This window comes from Petromyzon marinus, chromosome 14 (assembly GCF_048934315.1).
Source record: "Petromyzon marinus isolate PM22_M1 ecotype Great Lakes invasive population chromosome 14, UKy_Petmar_22M1.pri1.0, whole genome shotgun sequence".
NCBI classification, from domain to species: Eukaryota; Metazoa; Chordata; class Hyperoartia; order Petromyzontiformes; family Petromyzontidae; genus Petromyzon; species Petromyzon marinus.
The window spans coordinates 10,705,911-10,732,040 of NC_133680.1; the positions used below are offsets into that span (position 1 = coordinate 10,705,911).

General features: G+C 45.0%; 1 protein-coding gene across 12 annotated transcripts in view; it reads left to right on the forward strand.

Moving 5' to 3' along the window:
- NRCAM (neuronal cell adhesion molecule) overlaps nt 1-26,130 on the forward strand; it is a 261,902-nt gene that overhangs the window by 217,393 nt on the left and 18,379 nt on the right. For 10 of the 12 annotated variants that reach the window (XM_032954073.2, XM_032954071.2, XM_032954076.2 and 7 more), the window contains 2 exons: nt 17,282-17,461; nt 25,539-25,646. In XM_032954073.2, the coding sequence (XP_032809964.1) occupies nt 17,282-17,461; nt 25,539-25,646 (288 nt within the window). The remainder of the gene's footprint in view (nt 1-17,281; nt 17,462-25,538; nt 25,647-26,130) is intronic. The other 2 variants (XM_032954074.2, XM_032954080.2) reach the window with 2 other exon arrangements.

A 26,130-nucleotide genomic window follows, 5' to 3' on the forward strand; every position in this document is an offset into this window, starting at 1 on the left:
GACCTCTGTCCATTTATTCACGTAACAATAATAAAACAAAATCCATTTCAGCTCATCATTATCATACAGGGCTATTGGTCCAATGTTATTCAGCACAGGGGCGGAGCCACAGGGGGGGCTGGGGGGGGGGGCTCAGCCCTCCCTGAAATTTTGAGAAAGTCAGTAATCGGGATAACCGGATATCCGACTGCTACAAAATGCTGCAGGCTGCCACCTTGTGCTGCCCTGCAGGCTGCCACCTTGTGTGCTGCCCTGCAGGCTGCCACCTTGTGCTGCCCTGCAGGCTGCCACCTTGTGCTGCCCTGCAGACTGTCACCTTGTGTGCTGCTCTGCAGGCTGCCACCTTGTGTGCTGCCCTGCAGGCTGCCACTTTGTGTGCTGCCCTGCAGGCTGCCACCTTGTGTGCTGCCCTGCAGGCTGCCACCTTGTGCTGCCCTGCAGGCTGCTTGAGCGGCAGCCTTTCGAACTTATCGAACGTATTAGCCACATCAGCGGCTCCGACCTATTAATAAACTCCGTGTTCAAATCCAATAAAATTTGTTTTATACATTTGTGGCGCCCATTGGAAAACATACACTGGATATCTCAGAATATTGAAGTCAGCCCCCCCCCCAAAGTCAAAATCCTGGCTACGCCCCTAATTCAGCAGCATTTGACAGTTCTTTTATGTATCACTTACTCTGAGAGCACAGGTTAGGACATCATTTATGAATGATCAAAGCCAAGAGACAAGTCAAAGTGTCTTCATGTTCAAACTGCGAATGGGTCAGTACCCATATTCATTGCCAGTCCTGAAACAGTGGTAGAAATTATACGGTTCACATTGTGGGGCTAGTGTCTGGAATGTATGATGTTAAAAGGCCAAATAATAGGTGAAAACTACGTGATGTAATATTCATTTGTGAAACACTCACTTTTAAGGCAGGAGCACAAGGTGTTATACCTACCCTTCTCCCATAAGGCAATGCCTGCAGGTTCAACAAGACTTTTTGGGATATCTATTGAGAACTGCATCACTGGTTTTGAGGTTCAGATCACGAGCCACATTGCCACCTTTCACGTGGAATTCTACAGATCCAGTTGCATCTGCACCTATTTGATCTGCATATTCCTGAGGCATACATAGGGCATCGGTTACCATGAAATGATCAGACACTTAGGAAAGCGAGATAGGAAGCTGTCACCAATTGCGGTGATCAAAATCTCCCAACACAGCAACTCAAATGTCAGGATAAAAGCCCTCGTGTATGAGAGATGTGGGTCAGGGCTTTAGAGTTGTTTGCTTGCCGCTGGGATTCTCAATCGATCCTGAGCCGAAGTGGAGAAGTTCCTTGTGACTGTAACCGGAGTGTGTTGGCTGAGAGGGACTGTAAAGTAGTTGTGTGGCACTCATCTCCATTGTGGTGTACGTGAACCAGCTGTGGAAATTCCACATTCCCATGGTAGTGACCAGACTGTTCTGGGAATCAGCCACTGTTGACTTCCGAGCCCAACTATTTTCTAAGACCTCAGAGGGATGATAATTATGATGATGATGAACTCAGCCGACCCCTGACCGACAATTGAACTTGTGACCTTCAAATTATGCATCGTGTGGGTCAAGTGGGTTTGCCAAGGCACCACGCACCGAGTGTTCTGTATGCACATTCCCCAGTGTGCATACATAAACAAAGAAACTTGCCTCATTAACGAACCAAGGTGCTATATATGTAGGGGTCATTGTGAGGGCAGAGCCTTAAGAATTCATCCCATGCAGGGTTTGCACGTCGCCAGTGCCACCAACGTCCTATCGTGGTGATTGAAGATGGCACTTAAGGGCTGTGTTCGCCTGCCCGGTAAATCACCACACATATCCATGCTTCAGTGCCCTGTGATGGCCAATTTTGGTCCGAGTATTTATGAAGTCACAATGGCACAAATTCTGGCATGCAAAGCTTGCAGCTTAAAGATGCTGGTTTTTATGCCTGGCCGAATAATTAAGTCCTGGATTTAGTATTTTTTTATGCTGACACCAGCTGTATCAATGCAGGAGTGAGTCAATTGATTACTCCATTTAATTACTCAGTGTGGTAATTTATGACTACTTCGATAACGTTCAAACTCTCTTGATATATAAAGAGATATCTCTTTCAAGAGGAATTAGGAATGAATCAGTGTTAGTATGAGTACAATGTATCACACTACAGTATGTTTCAATGTTTGCATCGGGCCAACTTAAGCCATGGGATGTTTGGATAACCTTATAGTCAAATGATAGTTTTGGCTTTTTTTCAGTTGCATTCCAATTATTTGATCAGCAAATCATTTTCCACGAGGAGAATGCAGTACAGAAACAAAATGTGGACTCCACCTGTTCTCTCTGTATGGGTTACCCCCTCACACACGTGGGGTTTCTCTAGGTGCTCCGGTTTCTTCCACATGGGAGCACTCATTAACTGGCCCAAAACACTTTAACATATATAGAGGACCGCAGAGCTTGGGAAATTGTTGGTGCCAGCTAAACGCATGCCTACTGCCTTTCTGCTTTGTCTGTGGTCCCTGGCGTCTCCGATTAATTATCTCCCATCGAGAGTGAGTGAATACTGTGTGCGATATAACATAAAAATGTAAAAAAAAATGTTCCGGGATATTTCCATTCAGAACTCTGCAGATAGCAGTGTATCATCATGTGGGAGATAATGGCTCCAGAAGAGAGACAATGCGTTAATAAGACAACAGCATAAGCCTTACTTTAAATGTATGAGAAGCTGTAACAGCAGAAGAACGTATCCCTTTATCAATATGTTGTTTTTTACAATGGTTAAGCCTATGCTTTGTGTTTGCTCTGAGATCGACATTTTTACTGAACTATGGGCATATTGCAGATGTACTGCCTCGTGTGGGAAGTAGGCTTAGGCAGACGATGTCAGTGATAATGTACCTTGCGGATTGATCAGCAGAATCCAGTTGTATAAACTATATATACTGCATTGAACAACTTGACATGCAGAGAACCACTATTCCAGAGTATGAGCGAGCATTAACAAGAACTGATTGAGAGTGTCTTATTGAAATGATTCCAGAAGTAGCTCCGTAGTGTCATCTTCTGGGGTCACTCCCAGGCATAATGTGTTACGTGCGTGACTGGGAGTTTGGGAAGGACATTTCATTTGTCCCACCGAATTACTCTGACAGGAAAATCTGAATATAGGAATCCCCCGTAATGAGTTGCCGTATTATCTTATCTAGGATTTTACACAGCGCTTTGTCAAAGCGCTTTACAATGATTCTAAATGGTACATTAGTATTGGCTGATGCGGGAAAAGTATGGGATATGAGTGTTCGGGAGGTGAAGGGATGACAAGGAAGAGTGATAGGGAGAGGGAGGAGGCAATGTTAGTATGTTTTAAAGACAGGAAGTAGTTGAGGAATACACTATTGAAAAAGATGAGTCTTAAGGAAGGAACGAGACATGGTTAGTGCTTGCCCATCGCCACATATATATCCTTGTTGTTGTAGCTGCTGTCTCGCCAGTTCAGCAGTTCCACTGCGGGATTATATTTTTTTCCGCCTGAGGACGACCGCTTGTGTTGCGATCGAAACTTCGTGATTTATTTTATTTTCGTCCTACGTGACTTTACCGAAAGAACCAAAGAGTGTAGTATTCCTGCAGTCACGAAAGCTTCAAATCAAGAATGGTAAGTGAAGTCGCCTGTGTTGATGTGGAGTGGAAGTTTATTCCAATGGAGGGGAGCCAGGAAGGAGTGGAAGTGTGACTGAGCACAGGGAGGGGGAGGCGTAGTGAGGGATAACAGAGATTGTGAACGCAGGGGCCGAGATGGGACGTAATAACAAATAAGAGAAGTGAGATCAGGTGGGGCAGAACCACGGAGCGATTTGTAAACGTTGTTTCGCATATACGTTGCCGATTAATTAGAGAACATACTTCCTTGTGAGTGCAATGTTTCGGCGTATGCGTTGTTAATTTTTTTACGTGCAAAAATAAGTTTGCGCAATTTTGAAACAAGGAATGCACACACCGTGCAAATTAGAAGTTTTGCAATGCAATACCGTACAGTACACGCAACAGTGCGTTCCACCAAATTTTTCTACGTAAAAATGCATGTCAAACTTATAAATCATATGCATTTTTGTACACTTCATGACATTCAGTCGAACATTTGTTTTCTTCAGAAATGTCGACGAGGAACGCAACACCTGATTTTAACATTATATCTATGGGAAATTAAAGTTCGCTTTAAGTAGTTTTGCGTTAAGTAGCAATTCCCTGTGATGCATTCACTTACGCACAGCAAGGGTGATTCCTGTATTATCACAGTTTAGAACTGTGCATGGAGGTGCACATCTTCATGCAATGCTTTGCAGGTAAGGGTTGGTGGATGAAATTGATTTGTGATACTTAAAAAACCCACGAGTTTGCGAGGTGGCCAGGAGATTGCAGTATAGCAAGTGGGCTTTGGAACCCAAATAGGTGAACCCTTTCAGTGGTATTCCCTCATATCCTCGGGTATTCTTCAGGTAATCTGGTTCCATCCCACAAGCAAAACATGTACTCAATAAAATTGGCCAAACATCCCAATGCATGACCCTGCTTTAAATATAATCTTGAGGATGAGCGGCGGAATTTTACTTGATACACAAATGACATTGTTATTTTTCACGAAACGTGTAAAGCAAAATATATATGTAAATGTTATAATGCATGCAACATTTTGCATAATTCCTTGTTTTTATATTAATTGCGCACAAATTGCTGTATTCTAGATGTGTACGTGTAATCATAATTATCAACACCAACAACAAGCACAAACAACGTTAACATCAAGCTGCAGCATCTGCTCAGCAATTGTGCTCATTAAAGACATATTCCACTTACACCGCCGTTTTGCTTCCGCGCCATCGTTCATGGCTTCAGCAAATCGGTGCTTAATGGGGCACATTTTTGAAGTTCGGACAAAGCTCGTGAGTTCATGCTTCATTCGGACACGGAAGCGCACGTATTCCCACACCATTTACAATGTCTAAATTGAGCCAGCCAACTTTAAAACTGACTAGATTAACAGTAAAGCTGTAATGCTCTGCGATCTTAACGTATTTCGTTTGAAAAAAAAAATCCACCATAACACAATCATTAGTATCAGTGTTTATTGTTTTATATTTGTAAACGTCATTTTTTTGACAGTGGATACCAGAAGATACTGGCCACTGCCAGAAGAATGAGGAATTTCTACCAAAGGCTCAGGGCTGCCAGTGGCAATGAGCTCCACCCCACACTCATTGACTTGACTGAATTGACCTGAATTGACCTTGTTACCATACATTCCTTCATTCTTAATTTCAGTCTCAATCAGTGTTCTAAGTATGAAGGATGTTGACGTATAGCAACAACCTTGAGGTGGTTGAGCACCAGATGATTGTGTCTGGAGGAGTGGAATGCATCTCTGCAATGATGCATACCTTCATCACAGTGTTAAAGATTAACACTCAACAACTTAGAGATCATTGTAATTTACGAGGTTCCTCGAAAATTGACAATTCTAAACCAAACATGAATCCTATTTTCAAACTCCAATACAAGAGTTATCCGATTTATACTTCAAGTAAGTATTCTATGCATAAAATAAATACAATACATCGGTGCCTTTATGAAGGTGGATAGACAGCTCAGGTGGCTTGTAACGGCCGTGTCAGAATGCTGAGCCATGACTGATGATCGTGGCTCTGGATCGATGTTTCGGCTACCCTTGGCCAGTCGAGATTCTGAATAGCAATGAGATTTTGATGGCAGCCCCAGTCGCCAATGACAGCGCACAAACCATTGATAACAAATGCACCGTCACCAACTATATTTTGTCATATTCAAATGTATTCGATGACTGGCATGTAGTTAAATATTATACAAGCTGATTAAAGGTTGCGTTCTAGTGTTGGGGTCGAAAGGCCCTATTGAAGCGTCTCCAGATTTGTGGCGTTATCTTCCTGGGTCATTCCTTGACTTACTGTAATATTGCAGTTCTGAATGGACATTTTTTTTATATCATGTCTCTGACAGCATGACTTGAATATCAGTTATTAAAAAAAAAATCTAATATTAGATATATTTTCTACATATGCATGGGTGCCATGGTGGCGAGTTGTTGACTCCTTTGTATATTTGGAGTTTGCATGTTTTAGATTTGAAGCTTTCGTGACTGCAAGGATTCATACTCTTTGGGTTTTTTCGGTAAAGTCACGTAGGTAAAATAAAAGAAAAGAAAACAATTAAATCACGACGTTTCGGAGGCAACACAAGCTTCCGTCTTCAGGTGGAACAGCAAGATCGCTGCATCACTTGATGCAGCGATCTTGCTATGACTTGATGCAGCGATCTTGCTGTGACTGTTCCACCTGAAGACGCAAGCTTGTGTTGCCTCCAAAACGTCGTGATTTAATTGTTTTCTTTTATTTTATCTACGTGACTTTACCGAAAAAAAACACAAAGAGTTTGCATAGTAATAGGTTTTTACCCTTTTATCTGGCACCAAAACTGACACCTTAATACAAGGGATCATGTTTGCAATAACCACAACACAAGCAGTCAAAATGCATTAAAAGGGTAAAAACCTGTTACTATATCTTGCTACTGGCAAAGGAGGTCTCATAGTGTAAAAGAGTTTGCATGTTTTCCCCGTGATCACGTAGATTTTTCTCTGGGTCCTCTGGTTTTTCCTTCCACATTTAGAAACATGCGTTGAGAGTATTTGGCTGCTATAAATTTCCACGTGATAAGCCACTTCGTTGGGTTATCATTTGTGATCTGGTCGCTTATGGAACAGAGCTATATTGCTCCGTGGGTCTTACCTGGTAAAAAAAAAATATATAGCTTTTTATTGACAAAGTTTTCCAACAAATTGGAGCCATAAGCATGCGCCTCGGTACATCTCTTGACTAATGTTAATGGAAGTTTTACATTAAGTAAGTAATGTAAGTTTTACATTATCAGCGCACTTGTCATGCAGGTAAAAGTCATGTGTTCTGGGTTGGAGCAATGTGTGTTACAGTACTTGTCAGAGAGCTGGAATTTTACAAAGTCAATATACAATAATGGTGTGGAGTTTGAGCATACAGTAGGTGCAGGCAGAGGATCCTTGGAACTTCATGACAGGATCGGATAAGCAAAGCACGGCGTCAGAATTAAACATGGCGAAACAGGCATTTCATAATCCACTAGCAATGCAGTGAGTTGCGATTTACATTCATATTCATAAATCACTGTATTTTTTGGCAAATTTTTACCATCTTGTTTGCATTGTTTTTTTGTTTTTAAGTGTGTAATTTCATTGCCTAGCTTTTACATTATCATATAATTTGCGTATTTTAAAAAAAACAGTTTTTACGTGCACAATCAAATCCACGTAGTGTGCCTATCAATGTATTTTAATTAAGGAATGCACTATTACATGCCGACAAGAAAGTATCGTAGATGCAATAATGAAGAGGAGGTTGTGGTGAGTTGGGCACGCGTGAAGGATGAAGTAGGGCAGGTTACTAAGACAGCTGGAGATCGATGACTTAGGAAAAGACCAAAAGCCAGATAGTGAGGATGAGACTGCAAAGATGAACCTTGGAAGATCAGGTATCAGCGTCAATGTCAGTTGGAGGATCTGGCCCAAAGGAAGGATGCATTGGCTGGAGGTGTAGTGGGATAAACAAGTTGTGGTCACGATGACCTCCTGCTGTCAATCATTATTATTGCTATTGGTCAGCGAAGCCATCAGCCCGGCCCATGTGATATGGAGGCGCACCCTGCGAGTGGTTAAATTTAACGCAAGTTCGCTGTTGGCTGGGGGGCATGGGGAGGTGTAACTATTTTAGGCTCTCACTCACGCTCACGAAGCCTGCAGTGCCACCAGCAAGGCAACAGACGTGACCGGAATGCCCGGCTGATTTAACCATTCATGGTCATTGCCAACGTGTTACAATATAGATTTTTTTTTGTTTTACATAGGGTAACACTGTTTAGGCCATCCGTCAAAACGATGTGGATTATTTCATTGTAGTGTACGCATTTGAAGCGTGAATATTCAACAATAACTACCAGGAGGTATGTTGCAAAATTGCTATGTTTTGTATTTTTTTCTTTCATATCAACTGAATGTGTCAATTTATCTGTGGTGGTCTTTGTGTTGTTGGTTTTTTTTCATTTATATTCAAAAACACAAACATGTGTATCATATACAATACTTGTAAAACAAGTTTAAGTGATTGACTCCCAGTCAGATTTCTGCGAGTTAAACAACTTCGTTAAGAGTTAGCTCAGCCCCATCATCTCTCCAGTGTGGATATAAAGTACTACTTTGTGGGAATTAAACATTACTCATCCTGTGGAGAAATTGGTCTATGCCAGTGGTTTTTCAACTTTTGGCTCTCAATCGTAAATTGAGGTTTGATGAAACAAAGTAGCTGTACTTACGTGCCCATGCTTAACTTGTTTTTTGATGATTTACCTTCTAGTAAAAATCTGGCCATGTCTCACACCCTAGGTGGGTGCGTGCGCACTTTCGGCTAAGATCCACTCTGGCCTGTGCCGTTAGAATGTGGAATTTTCATTGCCTCGGGTAAACCAGCTGAGACGAGTGCCATCCATGCTCGTCTGAACATGGTGACACTTTGACGTAACACGATTATTCTTAGACTTAATTTAAAATGCAAAATATAAGATTCCACACTGAGTGCTGGACTGTAAAACACAGTGTCTAAGTGAATCTATGCATAATACATGATACGAAATGAAATAATGATGGCATAAAGGTTCTAAGCAGTGATTAGGGGAAAAAAAAAAGTTAAAAAGTCATTTAAATTTCCTTTCTGCAGTCTTTACCCATATATGTCAAAAATCAACCATCTGGGCTTGGGTTGTGACCCAAAAGAGACTGCATTTTTCATCTAGAGATACACGCGCGTAGTCTATAATGAATGAGCTGTCACAAATTTGCATAATTGGCCTTGCAGCCGTGCGCTGGGATTAACAGCCGGGGAAGGAAATGTTATATATAGGCTGAGCATCGCTCAATATGCATTGGGCAGGATGTGCCCCACATACATCCGCTTCTGTGAAATGCTCATGCTCTCAACAACAAGGTTGCTCAAGCACGGAATGCATTATATTCCACTCCACTGCACGCATTAAAATGCCGTCACATCGAAACGCATCCCGCCCGCGTGTGTTGTGAATACCCCGTTACAGTTGTAAGACTCTTCCCACATAGCAGCACACGGGCGTCGGCAAACACAGCATCTCCCATTTAGCGTCATACCTGTCAGGGCAAGTGATGGTAGCACATGACGGGCAGATGTGGCCAGCAACACTCGCTTATATCGCAGGGCTGGTGTTTATGCACTGCAACGAGGTGATCATACCTGCCACAGGAAACTGAACGCATTCGTCAATAACGCTGTGGTAAAGGGGGGGGAAAAATAGATATTCGGCGATGTTTTGAGCAACGGCCCTTTTTTTCCTTGCACATAAAGAGAGGCCCTAAATATATTAGGGTTGGAGTTAATAAGGGTTGGAGACTGCACTTTAACACCATGGGGTCTAATGAGAATTACATTTTACTGGTAGGAAACGTAGTGGACTAGAAGCCCAACCGGGATTAATTCACAGGAGGCAGGGGATTAATTGTGGATGTCTGTGGATGTCTGTCCACGTGTATCCGGATACCCGGATAAAATGGGAGGGGTGGGGCTGGGTGGAGAGGGGAGGGTGGGGAGGGGCTGGGTGGGGAGGGGAGGGGCTGGGGAGGGTGGGGAGGGGCTGGGTGGGGAGGGTGGGGAGGGGCTGGGTGGGGAGGGGCTGGGTGGGGAGGGTGTGGCTGGGTGGGGGGTGGGGAGGGTGGGGCTGGGTGGGGAGAGGCTTGTCACCCCGTGGTGCCCTTATAAAACTCAACGTTTAACCTACTCACGCCAGCTTGTGCCCGCCCTCACAGTCAGGCATATTGTGCGGAATACACCACGTGGTGCCGCCGTTGACCCTGGCCATTGACCGAGCAACCCAACGTTCCTACCAGCTCCCTCCGCAGGAATGTGTTAAATATGTTTTTTGGCATATGAATAGTGACCGAACAGTAGCTAATTAGTAGCAGACACCCGTAAATCGCTAAGTAGTGTTACTAAATAAACACATTTATGTTGAAAGTGAAATTTAAAAAAACTTTTGGCGGCACATTACACGTTTGGAAGAATTCCTCTTGCGAGGACAAGGCACAATCCACTTGCCAATACATCCCTGGGTACAATAACCCCTTTCAGTAAAATTAATGTAACTGCCCTACATTCTTGAGGTGGGAAAATCTGAAAAAAGAAAATGTGAGGTACACTTACTGAATGTGAAACTGAAATAAATCAAATGATATGGGAAAAAATACGTAAGTTAAATAAAAGTGTGTAAAAAGAGACAAGGTTTGTTCTAGCACTCAGGGACAGGACAAGAGCAGAGTAAACATAAACTGTAGAAATATAATACTGTACCTTCAATGTGCCCTAAAAACACGCCGTGGTTGCATGTTTAATTCAACCACAAGCCCAGCCCTGAGTAATGGCACCCTAAGTGCCCGGCGCTCCCCACAGATTACGATGAACGCAGCATCTTAGCGACTGCCGGCTCTCGTGCGAGCCTAATGCATAGCACTTGGTGATGCAGCGAGAGAGAAAAAAAACACGCTTAATTTAGTTCGCAAGAGCAACTCAACTAAAATATTATTTGTTATTTTACCAGGTCAAGCCCACTGAGCTATAGAGGTCTTTTTTTTTTCAGATGCGACCTGGCCACAAATGATTGCTCAACGAAGTGGCTTATCACGTGGACATTTATAGCAGCCGAATTCTCTAAATGCATGCTGATTGAAAATGTGGAGGGAAAAACTCGAGGACCCGGAGGAAAAATCCACGCGACCACGGGGAGAACATGCAAACTCCAAATATACAGGCATCAGACTTGGGGTCGAACCCATGACCTCCTGTACACAAGGGAAGGTTGTTAACATCTCGCACACCGTGGCACCCCACGTTGGCGAGAACACTCGGCTGATTCCGAGTTCTACCCGGTCCGCTCAATTCCACCAGCCCCTTCCCACTCGGACCTTTGCCCCTCGTGTCTAAGACACTGCACGAGAGCCTCAAGCAATTGGGTAGCCCAGCCTTAACGTATTAATTTAGCTGTGTGGCTGGACAATTGATTTCGTTACAGCCACTTAAAGCTGCTTGCTCACATTTTTTAGTTGATCGCTCTCAGGAAAATTGCGTGTGTCTGTGTGAGTGTGTGTGGGGAGTGGTAGTGTAGCGGTTAGCGCTACGCTGCACTACGAACTTGGTGACACGAGTGATATTCCTGCTCACGGCCAACACCAGTGGCGATTATCTGAACCGGTCCTGGGCCTCCCCTAGGTCGACTCAGCCTTAAATGAATACGTGTGTGTCGGGTTCGGACAGCCGTCCGTCACGAAGAGCTCCTCCGGTCACGATGGATCACTTGGCTTCAATCTTCGCCGCTTGAACGCTATATTCACCGAGCGCTCATTTGAACATGTTCTACACCATTATGGTACGCAATTGTTCGCGTGTGTGTGTGCATAACGCTGTGGGTAGCCGTGATGTCGTGGTTTGCACGCTGCGCTACGAACCTGAGTTTCATCCCCGCACATGGCCAACACCTGGGATGAATATCTGAACTGGTCCTGGGCCTCCCCTAGGTCGACTCAGCCTCAAATTAGTCCCTGGTGCAGTGTGTAAACATCGCCACTGGGGAGACAAAGGCGGTTGGGCGTGGTTCTGTGTCGTGCCAGCCTTTGTAGGTGCTCGTGAACAGCACTTGCTCCTTTAGTCTGTTAAGGCTATACGGGGCGTGTTGGTCTTTTGTGTGCATATCTTTCGTGCCTTGCATTGTGGAGAATGGTGCAATGTTTAGCGCACTACACTACAATGTATGTTGAACTTCTTTCGCACCATACATAGCCAACCTTGCTAATCGGAGGTGCGATCCCAGTGACCTGAGTTCAAATCCAACCGCGCACATCATTGACACTTGGCATCTGAACCTGTTGTTGGCCTCTGCTACATTTACTCAGCCTTATTATTAGTGACTCGTGTATCCGCTTTAGGACTTGTGGAACATAGATGCCTAGGCATAGTGCCAGCCATAGGTTCTACTCATGTGCCATGCCAGCATTAACAGGTGCTCACTAACAGCACTCTGTCCCGAAAGTGTCTAAGGCTAAACAGGGAAACATGAAGCCTGAGATTTGCTAGGTGAGTTATTTGTGGGTAATTTTTTTTTTCGAATTTGAACCATGAAGGCCACAACACAATTGCTCGCTCTTGCGAAATACGTCATGGGATCTTAAAGGTCCGCTGTGAAGCAGACGCCGCATACTTTAACGGTTAATATACCCGCAGGGAAAGCCTCTGCTACCACGCGGCCATGTCACCCAGGTTTCCGATTTCTATTCCAGTGAGCTAACATCTATACAGCCACATTCACAGTGGGCGTGTTTTCTTCATCGTTTAATGGACGTTCGTGAATAGCACTCGTGTGTTAGTTGTGCAAGCTGTGATGTATTTCAAATTAAATTATGTGGGGGGAAAAGAACAGATTTCTTTATAAAGCATCCACATGCCTTTGCGCCTCCATTGTCTGTTTATTTGCAAATTAATAAATTTGGAAGCTACATATGAAAATCGTCCCCTACTGGCAGACTAATGCCCTCTTGCCTCACAGAGACAGCTGCCACCAAGCTGTCCATGCTGCAGGGTGCCTCTAGATGTACTGCATAGGAGGTGGGGTATAATTATTATAGAGATGATGATGGTATCTGTACGTATAAAGAGGAGAGATAATGTTGCTTGTATGTATGTACGTTGAACTTCTTTCACACCGTACATAGCCAACCATGCTAATCGGAGGTGCAGTGGAAGGGAAACAGACTACTTGCTCAATCCCAGAACTTTGTAAGCAAGACTCGTAGATTATGCAGAAAGCATCAAAGTGCGTGAGCCTTCTGCAGGACTATGAGGTGTCTAGTAGTTTAAAGTACCGTAGCACAGCAGGAAGGTTGCTAACATATTTTTATAGATGTTGTTTTCATGGCTCATATGGTGTGGGATTTCTCGAGGCAATTTGCTTTACTTCTGCATGCACAAATACAAATTAATTGATGAAACATCCTCAGCAGGACCCTCTAAAAACATTGTATTGAGACTCAGTGAAGATTTCTTGAATATATCAAATACTTTTATTCATGCTTGATAATAGTGATTGTTCATTCAAACGAAAGCCATGGCATTCCAGTAAACTTTGCTATCAAATGTGAAATATGTACAATGTGGATCCTGCTTGGAGAATTCCTTGGCATACAACTGTTGGAAATGTCTGACCTTCATTCAGCTTGTCTGTCGACATTTACGAGTGAAGAAAGTGCATTCTCGTGTCAGAGTTTCACTGGTTGACCTGACTCGGGCTGAGCTATGCTATGAGCGTCGCATTAACAATGCTCACACGACAAGAATGGGGAACGTGTTCTGTATATTTGGAGTTTGCGTATCTCTCTCCCCGTGGATTTTTTCTCAGGTTTTCCCCCTCCACATTTAGAAACATGCACTGAGAATATTTGGCTGCTGTAAATGTCCACGTGATAAAGCCACTTCGTTGAGCGTTCATTTGTGATAGCCAGGTTGCATCTGGAACAATAGCGATATAGGTCAGTGGGCCTTATCTGGTAAAAGAAAAAAAATATTAATATCATTACAATCTCTTCTTTGTAACTAAGAAACATATTTGTAAGTGCATTTGTGACGATGTCTCAATCGTCATACATTGGTGTTGTGAGCACGGTTGCTGAGCACAGGCCCAATGCTCCAACACGTTAAGCAGTCACTAACAAACAGCACCATCAAAGTTGCAATCGATAACAAGAGTTAACATGAGCGGATGGTAATATTTTCTTGTGTTTTATATTTTTAAAGAAGAAGTGACTATTAAACTGTCATGCAAACTTGCAGACATATTTGTAGATCGACATACAGCTATTCCTGATTATAAACACATTCCTGCGGAGGGAGCTGGTAGGAACGTTGGGTTGCTCGGTCAATGGCCAGGGTCAACGGCGGCCCCACGTGGTGTATTCCGCAACAATGCCCGACTGTGAGGGCGGGCACAAGCCGGCGTGAGTAGGTTAAACGTTGAGTTTTATAAGGGTACCACGGGGTGACCAGCCCCTCCCCACCCAGCCCCACCCCTCCCACCCCCCACCCCTCCCACCCCACCCTCCCCACCCAGCCCCTCCCCACCCTCCCCACCCAGCCCCTCCCCACCCTCCTCTTTCCACCCTCCACACCCAGCCCCTCCCCACCCTCCCCCTCCCCACCCTCCCTCCCCAACCCCTCCCCACCCTCCCTCCCCTCCCCACCCAGCTCCACCCTCCCCACCCAGCCTCTCCCCACCCTCCCCTCCCCACCCAGCCCCACCCTCCCCACCCAGCCCCTCCCCACCCTCCCCTCCCCACCCAGCCCCACCCCTCCCATTTTTGGATGCACGACGGACGGACGGACACAATAATCCCCTGTGGGCTGGTGGAACCAGGAGGTTCCTACCAGTAATAGACGTGTAAATAGATGTTGAGTTGATAATGTGAACGCATGCAAACAAATAAGCATGTCTCGAACAAACACAACTCATATTGAGCCAGACACAGAGAGCTAGCACTATACATTTTTACAGATAGATAAAGAGAAACATTTTTACGTAAACAACTGCACATATAGTGATGTAAAATCACAGAAAGATCGATAACTAATACTTATAAGCTGTTCACTGAGCAAATCGGACAGACATTTGCATGGGCAACCTATTCAGAAAGACCGCCCTGCCGGCAGACAAAAACGGGCAGATGTAAGGTCTCACTTATTTAATCAGAAACACCGACTTAGCTCCGTGGGGTCCCGTCTGAATAACGACAGGCAGGGCTTCGTCAAGGTTGCACTGGTTAGGAATACAGAGCAGCAGACATCAGAACGTGGTGTTGATCTGAATGGATAGGATGAGCGCCGTGAGATGCTCAAAGATAAAACTCGGCATTGAACTGCAGTCACCTTGAAATATAATTCTTGCCTGCAGGTCACCTTGAAATAGAATTATTGCATAACAAACTTGTAATTGCAGCGCTGTTCCGTATGGTTAGACAGCGATACGTGTGCCTAAGTATATACTTATGCTCTACGCTCGTAACATGTCTAACCTCAATATAGCATCAACCAGAGCTCGTATCCATATGTAGCCCTGAGCCAGGGATGTAAATTCCACATTCTTATGACAGGGAAAAGTTTATTTTTACAACTAGTTTTATCGAACCCCCCAGAAGGATGATGGGTTGAGACAATCCACGACCACGATTTGAACTTTACACACTTTTCAAATGAAGGATGAGCAGCGCAACTGTTGTTGCATTGAGGTCGCCCACACAAGAACAATCCAAGATCAGCCCTGTTAGCTTGTGAGATGAGACCGGATGCATTCGGCGTGATTTGATCAGATTAACCCATGGCACCTGGGTCTGTTCCGTAAACCTCCTGCCAGCGGGCCTCTCACACTTCACGTGGCTTCAATTGCACCTTGCCTGGCACAAGCGCTGTGGTGATGTCACCACCACTTAATGGCTAATGGTAGTTTTGTTGTTGAGTGTAAATATTTGAACGTCTGTCCACACGTGTACCTGCATGCGTGCACACGTTTGCAGGCGCACGTCTAAACTCGCATACGCACACAAAGACAAACAAAGGTGGCTCATATAGCCTCTAACAGACTGTTAAGTTAAGTGCTGTTAGCGAGCTGGCATGGAGTGGGTTACCAGCACCATGTTGGCCATGTGCGGGGATGAAACTCAGGTTCGTAGCGCAGCGTGCAAACCACGACATCACGGCTACCCACAGCGTTATGCACACACACACACGCGAACAATTGCGTACCATAATGGTGTAGAACATGTTCAAATGAGCGCTCGGTGAATATAGCGTTCAAGCGGCGAAGATTGAAGCCAAGTGATCCATCGTGACCGGAGGAGCTCTTCGTGACGGACGGCTGTCCAAACCAGACACACACGACATTATGCGGCCACGTGCAACGCCAAAAGTCTGCCACCTTTTTGCCGAGAAATAGTGACACCTTGCAGGGGGCGGGGGGGGGCGGGGGGGGGGCAGAATGATTTATGAGCTCCGCTGTCAAAGTCCGCACTCTCAAGTCTGCGTGTTCTGCACGCAAAACAAAACAACAATTGCACCCCACCGCCGAATCTAAGGGGTCCAATGCACGGCCGGCTGGAGCGAGGGAGGGTTGATTGACGTGACGTGAGAGCCAATGAGCACTGAATGGAATGGCTCTCAGCCACGATAAGTGATGAATGTCTCGTTCAAAGGCCTTGGGAACCATCTTGTTAGTCGAAGAAGCGAGGGGTTTTTTTTTCCAGGAGCAAATGTCTTTGTTCGTCAGATATATATCTGTGTATACTTGTGTTAATTGTTCTGTTTGGTTTTAATTTGACATTCTTGTCACGTTAAATTTGATGTTCTTTATTACACACTGGAGGATTAGGGAAATGTGAAAAATATATAAAGTCAATGTGTCTTCCTACTCGGATGAGCATTCACTGATACTCAATCCCATTGACGGCTCAGCACAAATGGTGGTAATTATACGTTTTTATGGAAACGGCCGGTCTTTCCATAAAACATCCACAGTTGACTGCTTACAGATTTGTACTTGTTTTATAGATATTTTCACCTTTGAAATATGATGGTCAATAAAGCTCAGGATATTTATGTTTTAAATGTGTATCATTTTGCCTGTACCCCATCCCATGTACAAAAAACCGAATAATCAAACACGATCGATCCATTGGTGGATGAAGGCCTTCCTAAGCTATCTCCATCTCTCACTGTCCGGCGATGCGATGTGAAAAGTAACGGTGCAGCCCTGAAAACACGTGCTCATGCCACTGCTGGCAGAAGGACCCTGACATGAGAAAGCTCTGGAGAACATCTCTAGAGGGCATCTGATCTACTCTCCCATGCTGGCCAGATATCTTGTAAGAGGCAGAGGAAACCCACACTCGACCCCACCGGTCACGACCGGCCAATTGACGAAACTGCGCCTGCAACGTAACATAGCACAATCCGACTCTTTGTACGTCCTGATGTCCGTCTCTCTGTGCGTGCGTGCGTCCGTCCGTCCGTCCGTGCGTTTGCCTCCCTTAAGTCAACCACACGTATGAGCTGGGCCCCCTGAAGAGCGTCGACATCCCCACGGCGAACGCCTCCAGTTGGACTCTGCGAGACCTCCCTCCCAACGGCCGCTACAAGGTGTACGTGCGGGCACGTACACGCGCGGGTCTGGGCGCCGCCGCCTTCGAGGAGGCAACCACCGTCATGGAACGCGGTACGCAAACCCCCCGAACCAACCGGCACACACACACGCAGACACAAAGACAAGGCTCCCCCATAATAGCCTTAACAGACTGTTGGGGCAAGCGCTGTTAGCGAGCACCTATGAAAGCCGGCACGGCTCACGAGGGGGTGCGTAGCCAGCACCACGCCCGACCGCCTTTGTCTCCCCAGTGGCGATGTTTACACGCCGCGACAGGTACTCATTTGAGTCTTGAGTCGACCTAGGGGAGGCCCAGGACCGGTTCAGATAATTGCCACCGGTGTTGGTGGCCGTGAGCGGGAATCGAATGCGGGTTGCTGGGTTCGTGGCGCGGTGTGCTAACCGATGCACTACCGCTCCCCATATACAAACGGACACTTGCACAAAGGCAAAATGTAGGATGCTGGAGCAAGTGGGGTTAGCGTACGCCGATTAAAGCCGCCACGACGCATGACGGCGTGTGTGGCCAGCACCATACCCGGCCGCCTTTGTCTCCCCCGGTGCTGATGTTTACACACCACATTTAGCTACTATTTTTTTTTTAAAGCTGAATCGACCTCGGGGATTTCTAGAACCGGTTCATATATTTGCCACTGTTACTTGTCTTGAGCGGGAATCAAACTCTAGTTGCTGGAGTGTGTTAACCACTGTGCCACCACTCTCCACAAAGACAGAAATAAATATACAGTACACCCACACTTACGGAGTTTTTCCATTAAGAATGAGGAAAAATTACTCGGCCTGCTTGAGTCAAGGTTGCCCTGTTTTTCCATTCAAATGAGTTGCATACATTTTCTGTTTTTCAAAATGGATGAATTTTTCCTTAATGGCCACTCATGCCATCATGTGCTGTTATTGATGTCTTGTTTAATAGTAAAAAGCATAGGTGCAGTCCTACGTTGTCTTGCTCAAGCCACTGCCAGTGGAGAAGCCTCCACTGGACAGAACTCTTAGAGAGCCCCTCCAGGGAGTATTTTTTGGCCTACTCTTCCATGTTGGCCAGACATCTTAGAAGAAATGGGAGCAGTCTGTCACGTGCTTTTAAAGTTATTCACTGTATTCGATATGCATTTATTTGATAAATATATATTTAGAAAAAAAATCATGTTCAGAAATAGAACCCATACGTTTTGACCAACCCTATAGATTTACAAAATCGCCTTTATTCAACTAAGCAAATACTCTAAACACATATTCCAAAATGTGGAGTGAAAAATCAGAGGACCCAGAGAAAAATCCACGCGACCACAGGGAGAAGATGCACACTCAAAGTATACAGGCATCAGGTTCGGGATCGAACCCACGACCTCGTGTATACCAGGTGAGGTAGTTAACATCTCGCTACCATTGTGAGATGTCAACCACTGTCCTGCATAAGCAACTGGCTCGACCACAAACCCAACCGAGTGAATTAGCATGCACGTAGTATTGCACCAAGAAAATAGCTCGTAAATAAATAAATATAGCCCGTGATGAGATTGTAAAAAGCGACAGCAAGAGTTAGCGATTCACACACAAATCATTTTGGTTTACAATGGCATGCGGTCCAGAGAGCAAATGAAACCACCGGCCGACAATAAAAAATAAAGTAAAAAGTTTTAGCACTGTAAAGTTAGAGGGGTGGGTATGTAATATTCATGCTGTTTCTGAGCCATCGACTGCACGGAAGCATTCTGTCGGATGCCTACTTAAAAGTATCACACGAGACAGCCCTGCCATAGTCTCCCAGCGTGTGTATCTTGCGTGACTGTACAATACAAAATGGGTTCAGCACTGAGATGGGTCAGGAGAAGAAAATTATTTAGGAAGCGCAAGGAACGCGCCATGAGGAAATTCCAAAGAAACAACTCCGTGCCAACCTCCGCTTGGCTGCAACATTGGAGACAAGATTTGAAATGGTCACACAAGTGTCATATTCGCTGACTTATGAGATATCCGATGGAATCCAGCATGAGGACATAATCAAAAGTGTGTGTGTGCGTGTCTGCGTGTGCACGTGTGAAAAAAAATGCACACGTGTCGAAAATGTGGGTGTTCGTGCACTTGACTCCTGACTTAAGCATGAAGTTTGCATTTTCATTAAGAATAGAAGCATTAATATTATGCGATAGCATGCCTTTGCAATACATAGGATTACGTACATGGTGGATACTGCCATGTTGTGATGGTTCACACATTGGACTGGTCACGACTTTGTTTCAATATCCCCGCGTGGAAGTGGATCGATGGGGCACATATCCTGAATCCCACTCTGTCCACCCTGCAGGATAAATGGGTGTACCGCAGCTCTTCGATGGGCAAGGTCGAGTGTGGTGGGGTAAAGTGTGGGTACCCCCCAGCTCTTCCAAGACATCTGACCAGTGTGACAGAGTAGGCCAAATACCCTCTGGCGGGGCTCTGTCGAGCTCCCTGTAGCGGAGACACATCTGCACTGGAGTGAGCAAGCGATTTCAGCGCCGCACCTTCACCTTATATAAACATACCTAGCTTGGTGGCTGTGTGGTTAGAGTTTGCAACTCACTGTCAGCAGTCAACTGCCCGTCATTCTTATTGGATTGGTAAAATAAGTACCGCTTTTATGGGGGAATCAACGATAGTTTTGCGTCGAGAAGTTTGACCCTGCCATGGGAATTCAACATCTCCACCAACTTGTTCAGGGCCATTAAGAAAGATGAGTGGGCCACCCCACGTGCTTAAGCAGGCGTATATACTTTTCATAGCAATACATCATTTGCACAGACACATCCGTTTAAAGTGGTACACACATTTCAAAAATCTACATTCGTTTCGTCAGACTTAAACTCCACACTGTAGGATATATCCTTACGGCACGTAATGACATGGCGTGAGAAGGTCAGCCCCTACTTGTGTTTCTACAGCGTATCACTTTACAACCTCTCCTCACTACCTAATGACCCATCCACCGACACCTGCTTTGCACAGGCTGGAAGCCTTTTTGGAAATTCAGGAAAAAATTTCAGGATTGTTTAACTTCTGCCCTGTAATATGCCTTTGCTCTAAAAACTGTCTGTCTAGCAGCTGGTGTTTGTAGTGCAGCACAAGGTGACTTGGTTATCACAGTGGTTGAGCTACCCCACATTTTTTTTCTCAATTATTTGACAGTGTATGTTGTAACTGTTTTTTGTCAAATGTACTTTTGCTCTCAGCTGTGGCTGGTTCTTTCAAAGGTGGCCAATGCTGATACCTGTGTCAGGGCTCCACGGTGGTGAGATGTTAACTACCTTGCCTGGTATACAGGAGGTCATAGGTCCGATCCCAACCTTGATGCCTGTATATTTGTAGTTTGCATGTTCTCCCCTTTGGTTGTGTGGATTTTTCTCCGGGTCTTCCGGTTTTTCCTCTACATTTAGAATAAACATGCGTTTATAGTATTTGGCTGTTATAAATGTCCATGTTTATTTAATTATTTTCAGGTTTTTTTTTTTTTTTTTTTTTTTTTTTCAGTTTTTATTTCAGTTTATTTTGGTATAGCCCTGTGAGCCATTCGGCTCTGGAATCACGTGCAGCCACAACAAACAAAAAACAAAAACACGAACAAGAAAAACATCTTAAAGTGACTATGTGTGACTGTGCAAACAGAAAATCCATGGAAAAAAACAGCAAAAATATTCCTGAAAAAAGCACCGTACACCAACGCTGTGTGCAAAAAATCCCAGTGGGATGCAAGTCAAACAACAACAACAACCACAAAAACTTAGATTAAGGCCATCAGTCTAACTCCGTACTACAACAAAACAAACATGTCCAAACCTTAAAACTTTTCCAAATCACCAAAAAATAAAGCCATAATTGCAACGTAACAGTGATCACAAGGATTGTGACCGAATTTTTACAACAAACTACATAAATAACATGTAACACCAAACCCTAGAGCCATAGCTGACTGCATGAGTTACTCCACAACAGAAGCATCGGTCGGAGTATCAAATTTTTCAATGCACCTTTAAGATCGGCACGCTAAATCAAAATACAGATAATTCTTTGCAGCGTCATCCGGAGCGAAACATTTTATTTTATTTTATGCCAATGAATAGCAGTGGCAGCTTGGGGTGTACTAATGTGAAAGCCTCTTCGTTTATCTATCATTTGTGGCCAGTCGCTTATGAAAAAGAGCTAGATAGCACAGTGGGCCTTACCTGGTAAAATAAAAAATAGTGAATATATTTTTTTAATAGAGCATTGAGCCGGCATATTTGAGATCCTGAGAATAAATTTGGCTTGGTGGCACTGTAATTAGCTTGCTTGACTAACAATCCACAAGGTCACAAGTTCAAATCCCTTTATGGAGTTGACTCAACCAATCGTCCTCTGGGTATAATAAAATAAATTCCACTTTATGGGAAGTCACCAGTGGTTGTCCTATGGAGAAGCTAGCCCTGTCAGAGGAATGTGGAATTTCTACCACTGGCTCAGAGCATCCATGGGAGAGGATCACTGTCTAGTGCTCTCTTGAGTGTGGAACATAACACACACACAGGACTCTCTTGTCAGCGCAACATACGAACAAAAGGTCAAAAGATCAGTCAATGATGGGTACCCCTCTGGGAGAACAACCCAATTTAGTCCAATCCACATACAGACTAGGATAAAAACAGTTGATTTGCCTCCATTAAACTATGTGTTACCACTGGGTCTATGTGTCAGGATATTACATCATAATTTATCAATATTGATTAAACTGGTCCACAGTAAATTGTGTAGCAAACCGTGCTTCTTGTGTTTTTTTTCAAAGAAGTAAACCTAAGCCCGGTTATGCCCATATTGATTTCGTTCCAAAACTCCTAATAACTTTGTAATGACATTTTCTGGAAACATTGCCACGCATCGCTGGGTCTGACATTATTGTTCCACGTTGAGGTTTTCCCTCCGGAGATCGGCCCAGCTGATTGTGTTCGAAATGAAAAGCCCAGGACCGGTGCGTGCAATGTTTGAACAAAGAAAATGCAACGCTGTTTCGACGTTTTTTTTTCCCAGTGGTATTTACATTTACCAAAGTGGTTGGCATTGCAGAGGAAAGCAATAAACTAAAACTAAACCGTTTTTTTTCCAGGTAATGCCCACTGAGCTATAGAACTCTTTTTCAGAAGTGACCTGGCCACAAATGATAGCTCAACAAAGTGGCTTATCATGTGGAAATTTATAGCAGCCAAGTCATCTTAATGGGTGTTTATAAATGTGGAGCAAAACACCAGAGAACCCGGAGAAAAATCGACGCGACCACGGAGAGAGAGAGAGAGACGTGAAAACTCCATCTGTATAGAGAGAGAGACACGCAAACTCAAAATATACAGACAGGCGTCAGGGTCGGTATTGAACCCACGACCTCCTGTATACCAGGCGAGGTAGTTAATATCTCTCCACCGTGTCGCATTGCAGATGGAGTTAGGAAAAAAAATGTTGTAATCGGTGGGGCGCATGTGCTGGATGGAGGATGGGTTACCAAGAGAGGCACTGGAGTGGATTCCAGAGATCGATGACCAAGGGGCAGGACCTATAGAGCCAGATAGTGGGAAAGCTGTGGACAACAGTCCTTGGAGATCGGGTGACCTTGCAACAGCTGTGAGACCCAGCTGAAGGAAGGGAGTGATAGTGAGGTTTGTTGGTATTATCAGCATGGACAGTGATGACCTCTTAATCTTGTGTGTTTGTGTGTCTGTTCATGAATATAATTGAGGAAGGGGTGGTATCGTGTTTACCACACTGCACTGCATTCCTAGCAGCAACAGTGGCGATTTTGTATCTGAGCATGTCCTGTTGCTCTGCCCCTGGTGTAGTGTGATCATTAAAATAAATATTACAGAGATAAATGTGGCCGGGTATAACTAATGCTTTGCCTCACCATGCTTTAAATTTCCATCCCATTCTTAACCGGTAATCGCTAACATAAATTGCCATGTTAATCTTTAAAGTTAACCTTTGCCTTACCTACGCATGAAGCTGCGTGTTGTGTGTACTGTGCATTGTGTATACGTGCCCGATGCCCATGTGTATGAAGTGCCTGCACATGATGCACGTGTTTTGCATACCCCAACCACGATGGTTCGAGCTATAGTGTAACACTCCCAACAGCTCTTTCATCACAGCCAAGTTAAGGTCTATAACTTATCATTATCTCCATGAAGCATTCCCTGATTGCCTTCACCTGCCACAGGGTGGCTTCATATTGCCCGTTCTTGTCTTGCCAGCCTTGCAGTAGAAGCCTTGCGTAAAGAATCTCTTCGGATGAAAGTCCCGTCGCGCTGTGCATGAAATATTCAATGCCCTGTCTGGTCTCGCTGTGTTTGGAGCACTTGGCTCACAATTAGAACGTCGCAAGCTAAATCCCAATTGGGGGACGACTCAACCCTATCATCCCTTTGGGGTGAAAAAAAAATGGGTACCGCTCTGTGAGAGGTCAAAAGTGGTCATCCTATGGGCCAATTTGCTCCCATTCGTGGCGTGCCAGAAATGCACTTTCTCTACAGAGTCTTACAAGCTCCACCACATGGCTTATGCATGCAGATAACTTCACATGTGGAATCTGTGGCTCTCGTCATAGGAATGTGGAATTTCAACCACTGATTTGTTGGTTGTGCAGCTCAATCGATGGTGGTGGCCAGGTAAAGTGGCGCGCATACCTACACTGGTGACTTAGCAGTAGGGTTAGGGGATCACACAGAGACAGAGCATTGGAGCATGCAAATCGACCTGTGTGCTGTGAAAGTGAAACACAAGTAGTGGCCAACTCTCGCAAAATGGTGACCTCTCAGTGCCTTGAATGTCAAATTGGCAGTTAATGGGGTACAGGAATTACCGGGCATCTGTAGGAACTCAACAATTGACTCCATGCAAAGTGGATAAGTGATGACTGTGCTAAACACCAGGCTACTCAGCCACCAACTCGCGGATCATTTTCCTCCAATCGATCTCTGCATTGATTTTGCCTTTGGCTTTAGGATGTTGATGCACCCGGACGGATATATTTGTGGGCACTTGTATGTGCCGATCTATCTGTTTGTGTATCAACAGATTAATAGGTGTCACTCTCCGATGTGTATGGGTCACACCGCGTGCTGTTCGTTATTGCATCTGATGCTTCGCTCCACTTCCTGGAAGCATCAGGCATCGTACTCAACAACACGTGGTACAATCCCAAAAAAATGCCGCAGGGCCGTGCAGCACAACCGTTACTACCTACTCAGTAGAAGTTAATTAGTAAGTGCTCACACAGCACATTTGTGTGTGCGTCTCTATGCGTGTCAGTGTGCGTGTGCGTGCATAGTTTTAGTGCGGAGTGGCAGTGTGGCGGTCAGCATGCTGCACTATGAACCCGGCGACCCGAGTTCGATACCCATTCACGGCCAACATCGGTGACGATTGTCTTACTCCTAAGCCTCCCCCAGGGTCAGCTCAGCCTTAAATGACTCCCTGGTGCAGTGTCTAAACAGCAGCACTGGAGAGACAGAGGCAGCCAGGTGTGGTCTTGACCACCAACCCATTCGTACGCCGTGCTAGCCTTAATAGGTGCTTGCTAACAGCATTTTCCCCAACGGTCTTTTGAAGGCTACCCTGGGGATCTTTGTCGTAATATATTAGTCGTTGCTCACAGACAGCACTAACCCCCTTACACTCTGATATCAATGCTTACTCGGGTGTAGTGTGCAAAAGCAGACAGGCCTGATTCTAGCCGCACCACTCCCACGAATGCCTTTCCAGCCTGAATGGACGCCACTATCCAATGACCTATATTGGATTGTCGGCAATTGCACAACTTCAGTAGCGATTCAAACCTGTTGTGGACTTCCTCTTAAGTCGACTCAGTCTCAAGTCTTTACCTGGTATGGTGCATAAAAAAATCAGCACCAGGGATACAAAGGTCAGCAGGCACGGTGCTTGCCATACTCTGTCCCCATGCACCGTGCTGGCATTAATACTACAGGTGGGAGCGGATGCCATTTACAACCATTAACTCAAAACGGCTGATCCCTTTCTTTGGTGCTGTGTACACATGTGCATATCGTTGTAGTGAGTGTGTGTGTGTGTATCTTGTTGAGTTTTGTATACGTGCTCGCGTGTGCCTTGCCACCAGCAGCCCAGATTGTGTCGGTGGCCGGAGAGGAGTTTGCTAACGTGAGCTGGATGCCGGCGGCGTTCCGTGCCGGCACGGTGTTTTATATCGAGTACATGCTTAACAACAGTAAGCACCGGCGCTAATGCCACGCACACTTTTATATACGCCGATGGCCGAGCATCACACCGTCAACGCAGGTCAACTTCCCGACAGTTGCAACGGGGTTCGAGAGACGCAGGCTAAAACATTGACGGCACCTTCATCGTTAATAAGCAATGTGTGTGTGCATCCCAGTCAGGGCTTGTCACTTCAGCCCATCACCCCCCTTCTGACATATATAAATATATCTTTGTGAGAAGCTTCAAGTGAGTGGTCCCTGGCATTCGATAAGGAATGGAGAATTTCCACCACTGGTTCAGGATTACCTTTGCTCGCTGGGGCAAAAAGTGACACATCAAATTTTATTTGTAGAAATTGGTTTATATTAAAGGGAGTGGCCCTTGACAGCAGAGAACACCCATTGCTGGACACTTTAACTAATTATTTTTTTCGGTTACAGGGCCATTTTAATAAACGTATTGTTGTAAAGTATTTCTAACTAAACTGCATA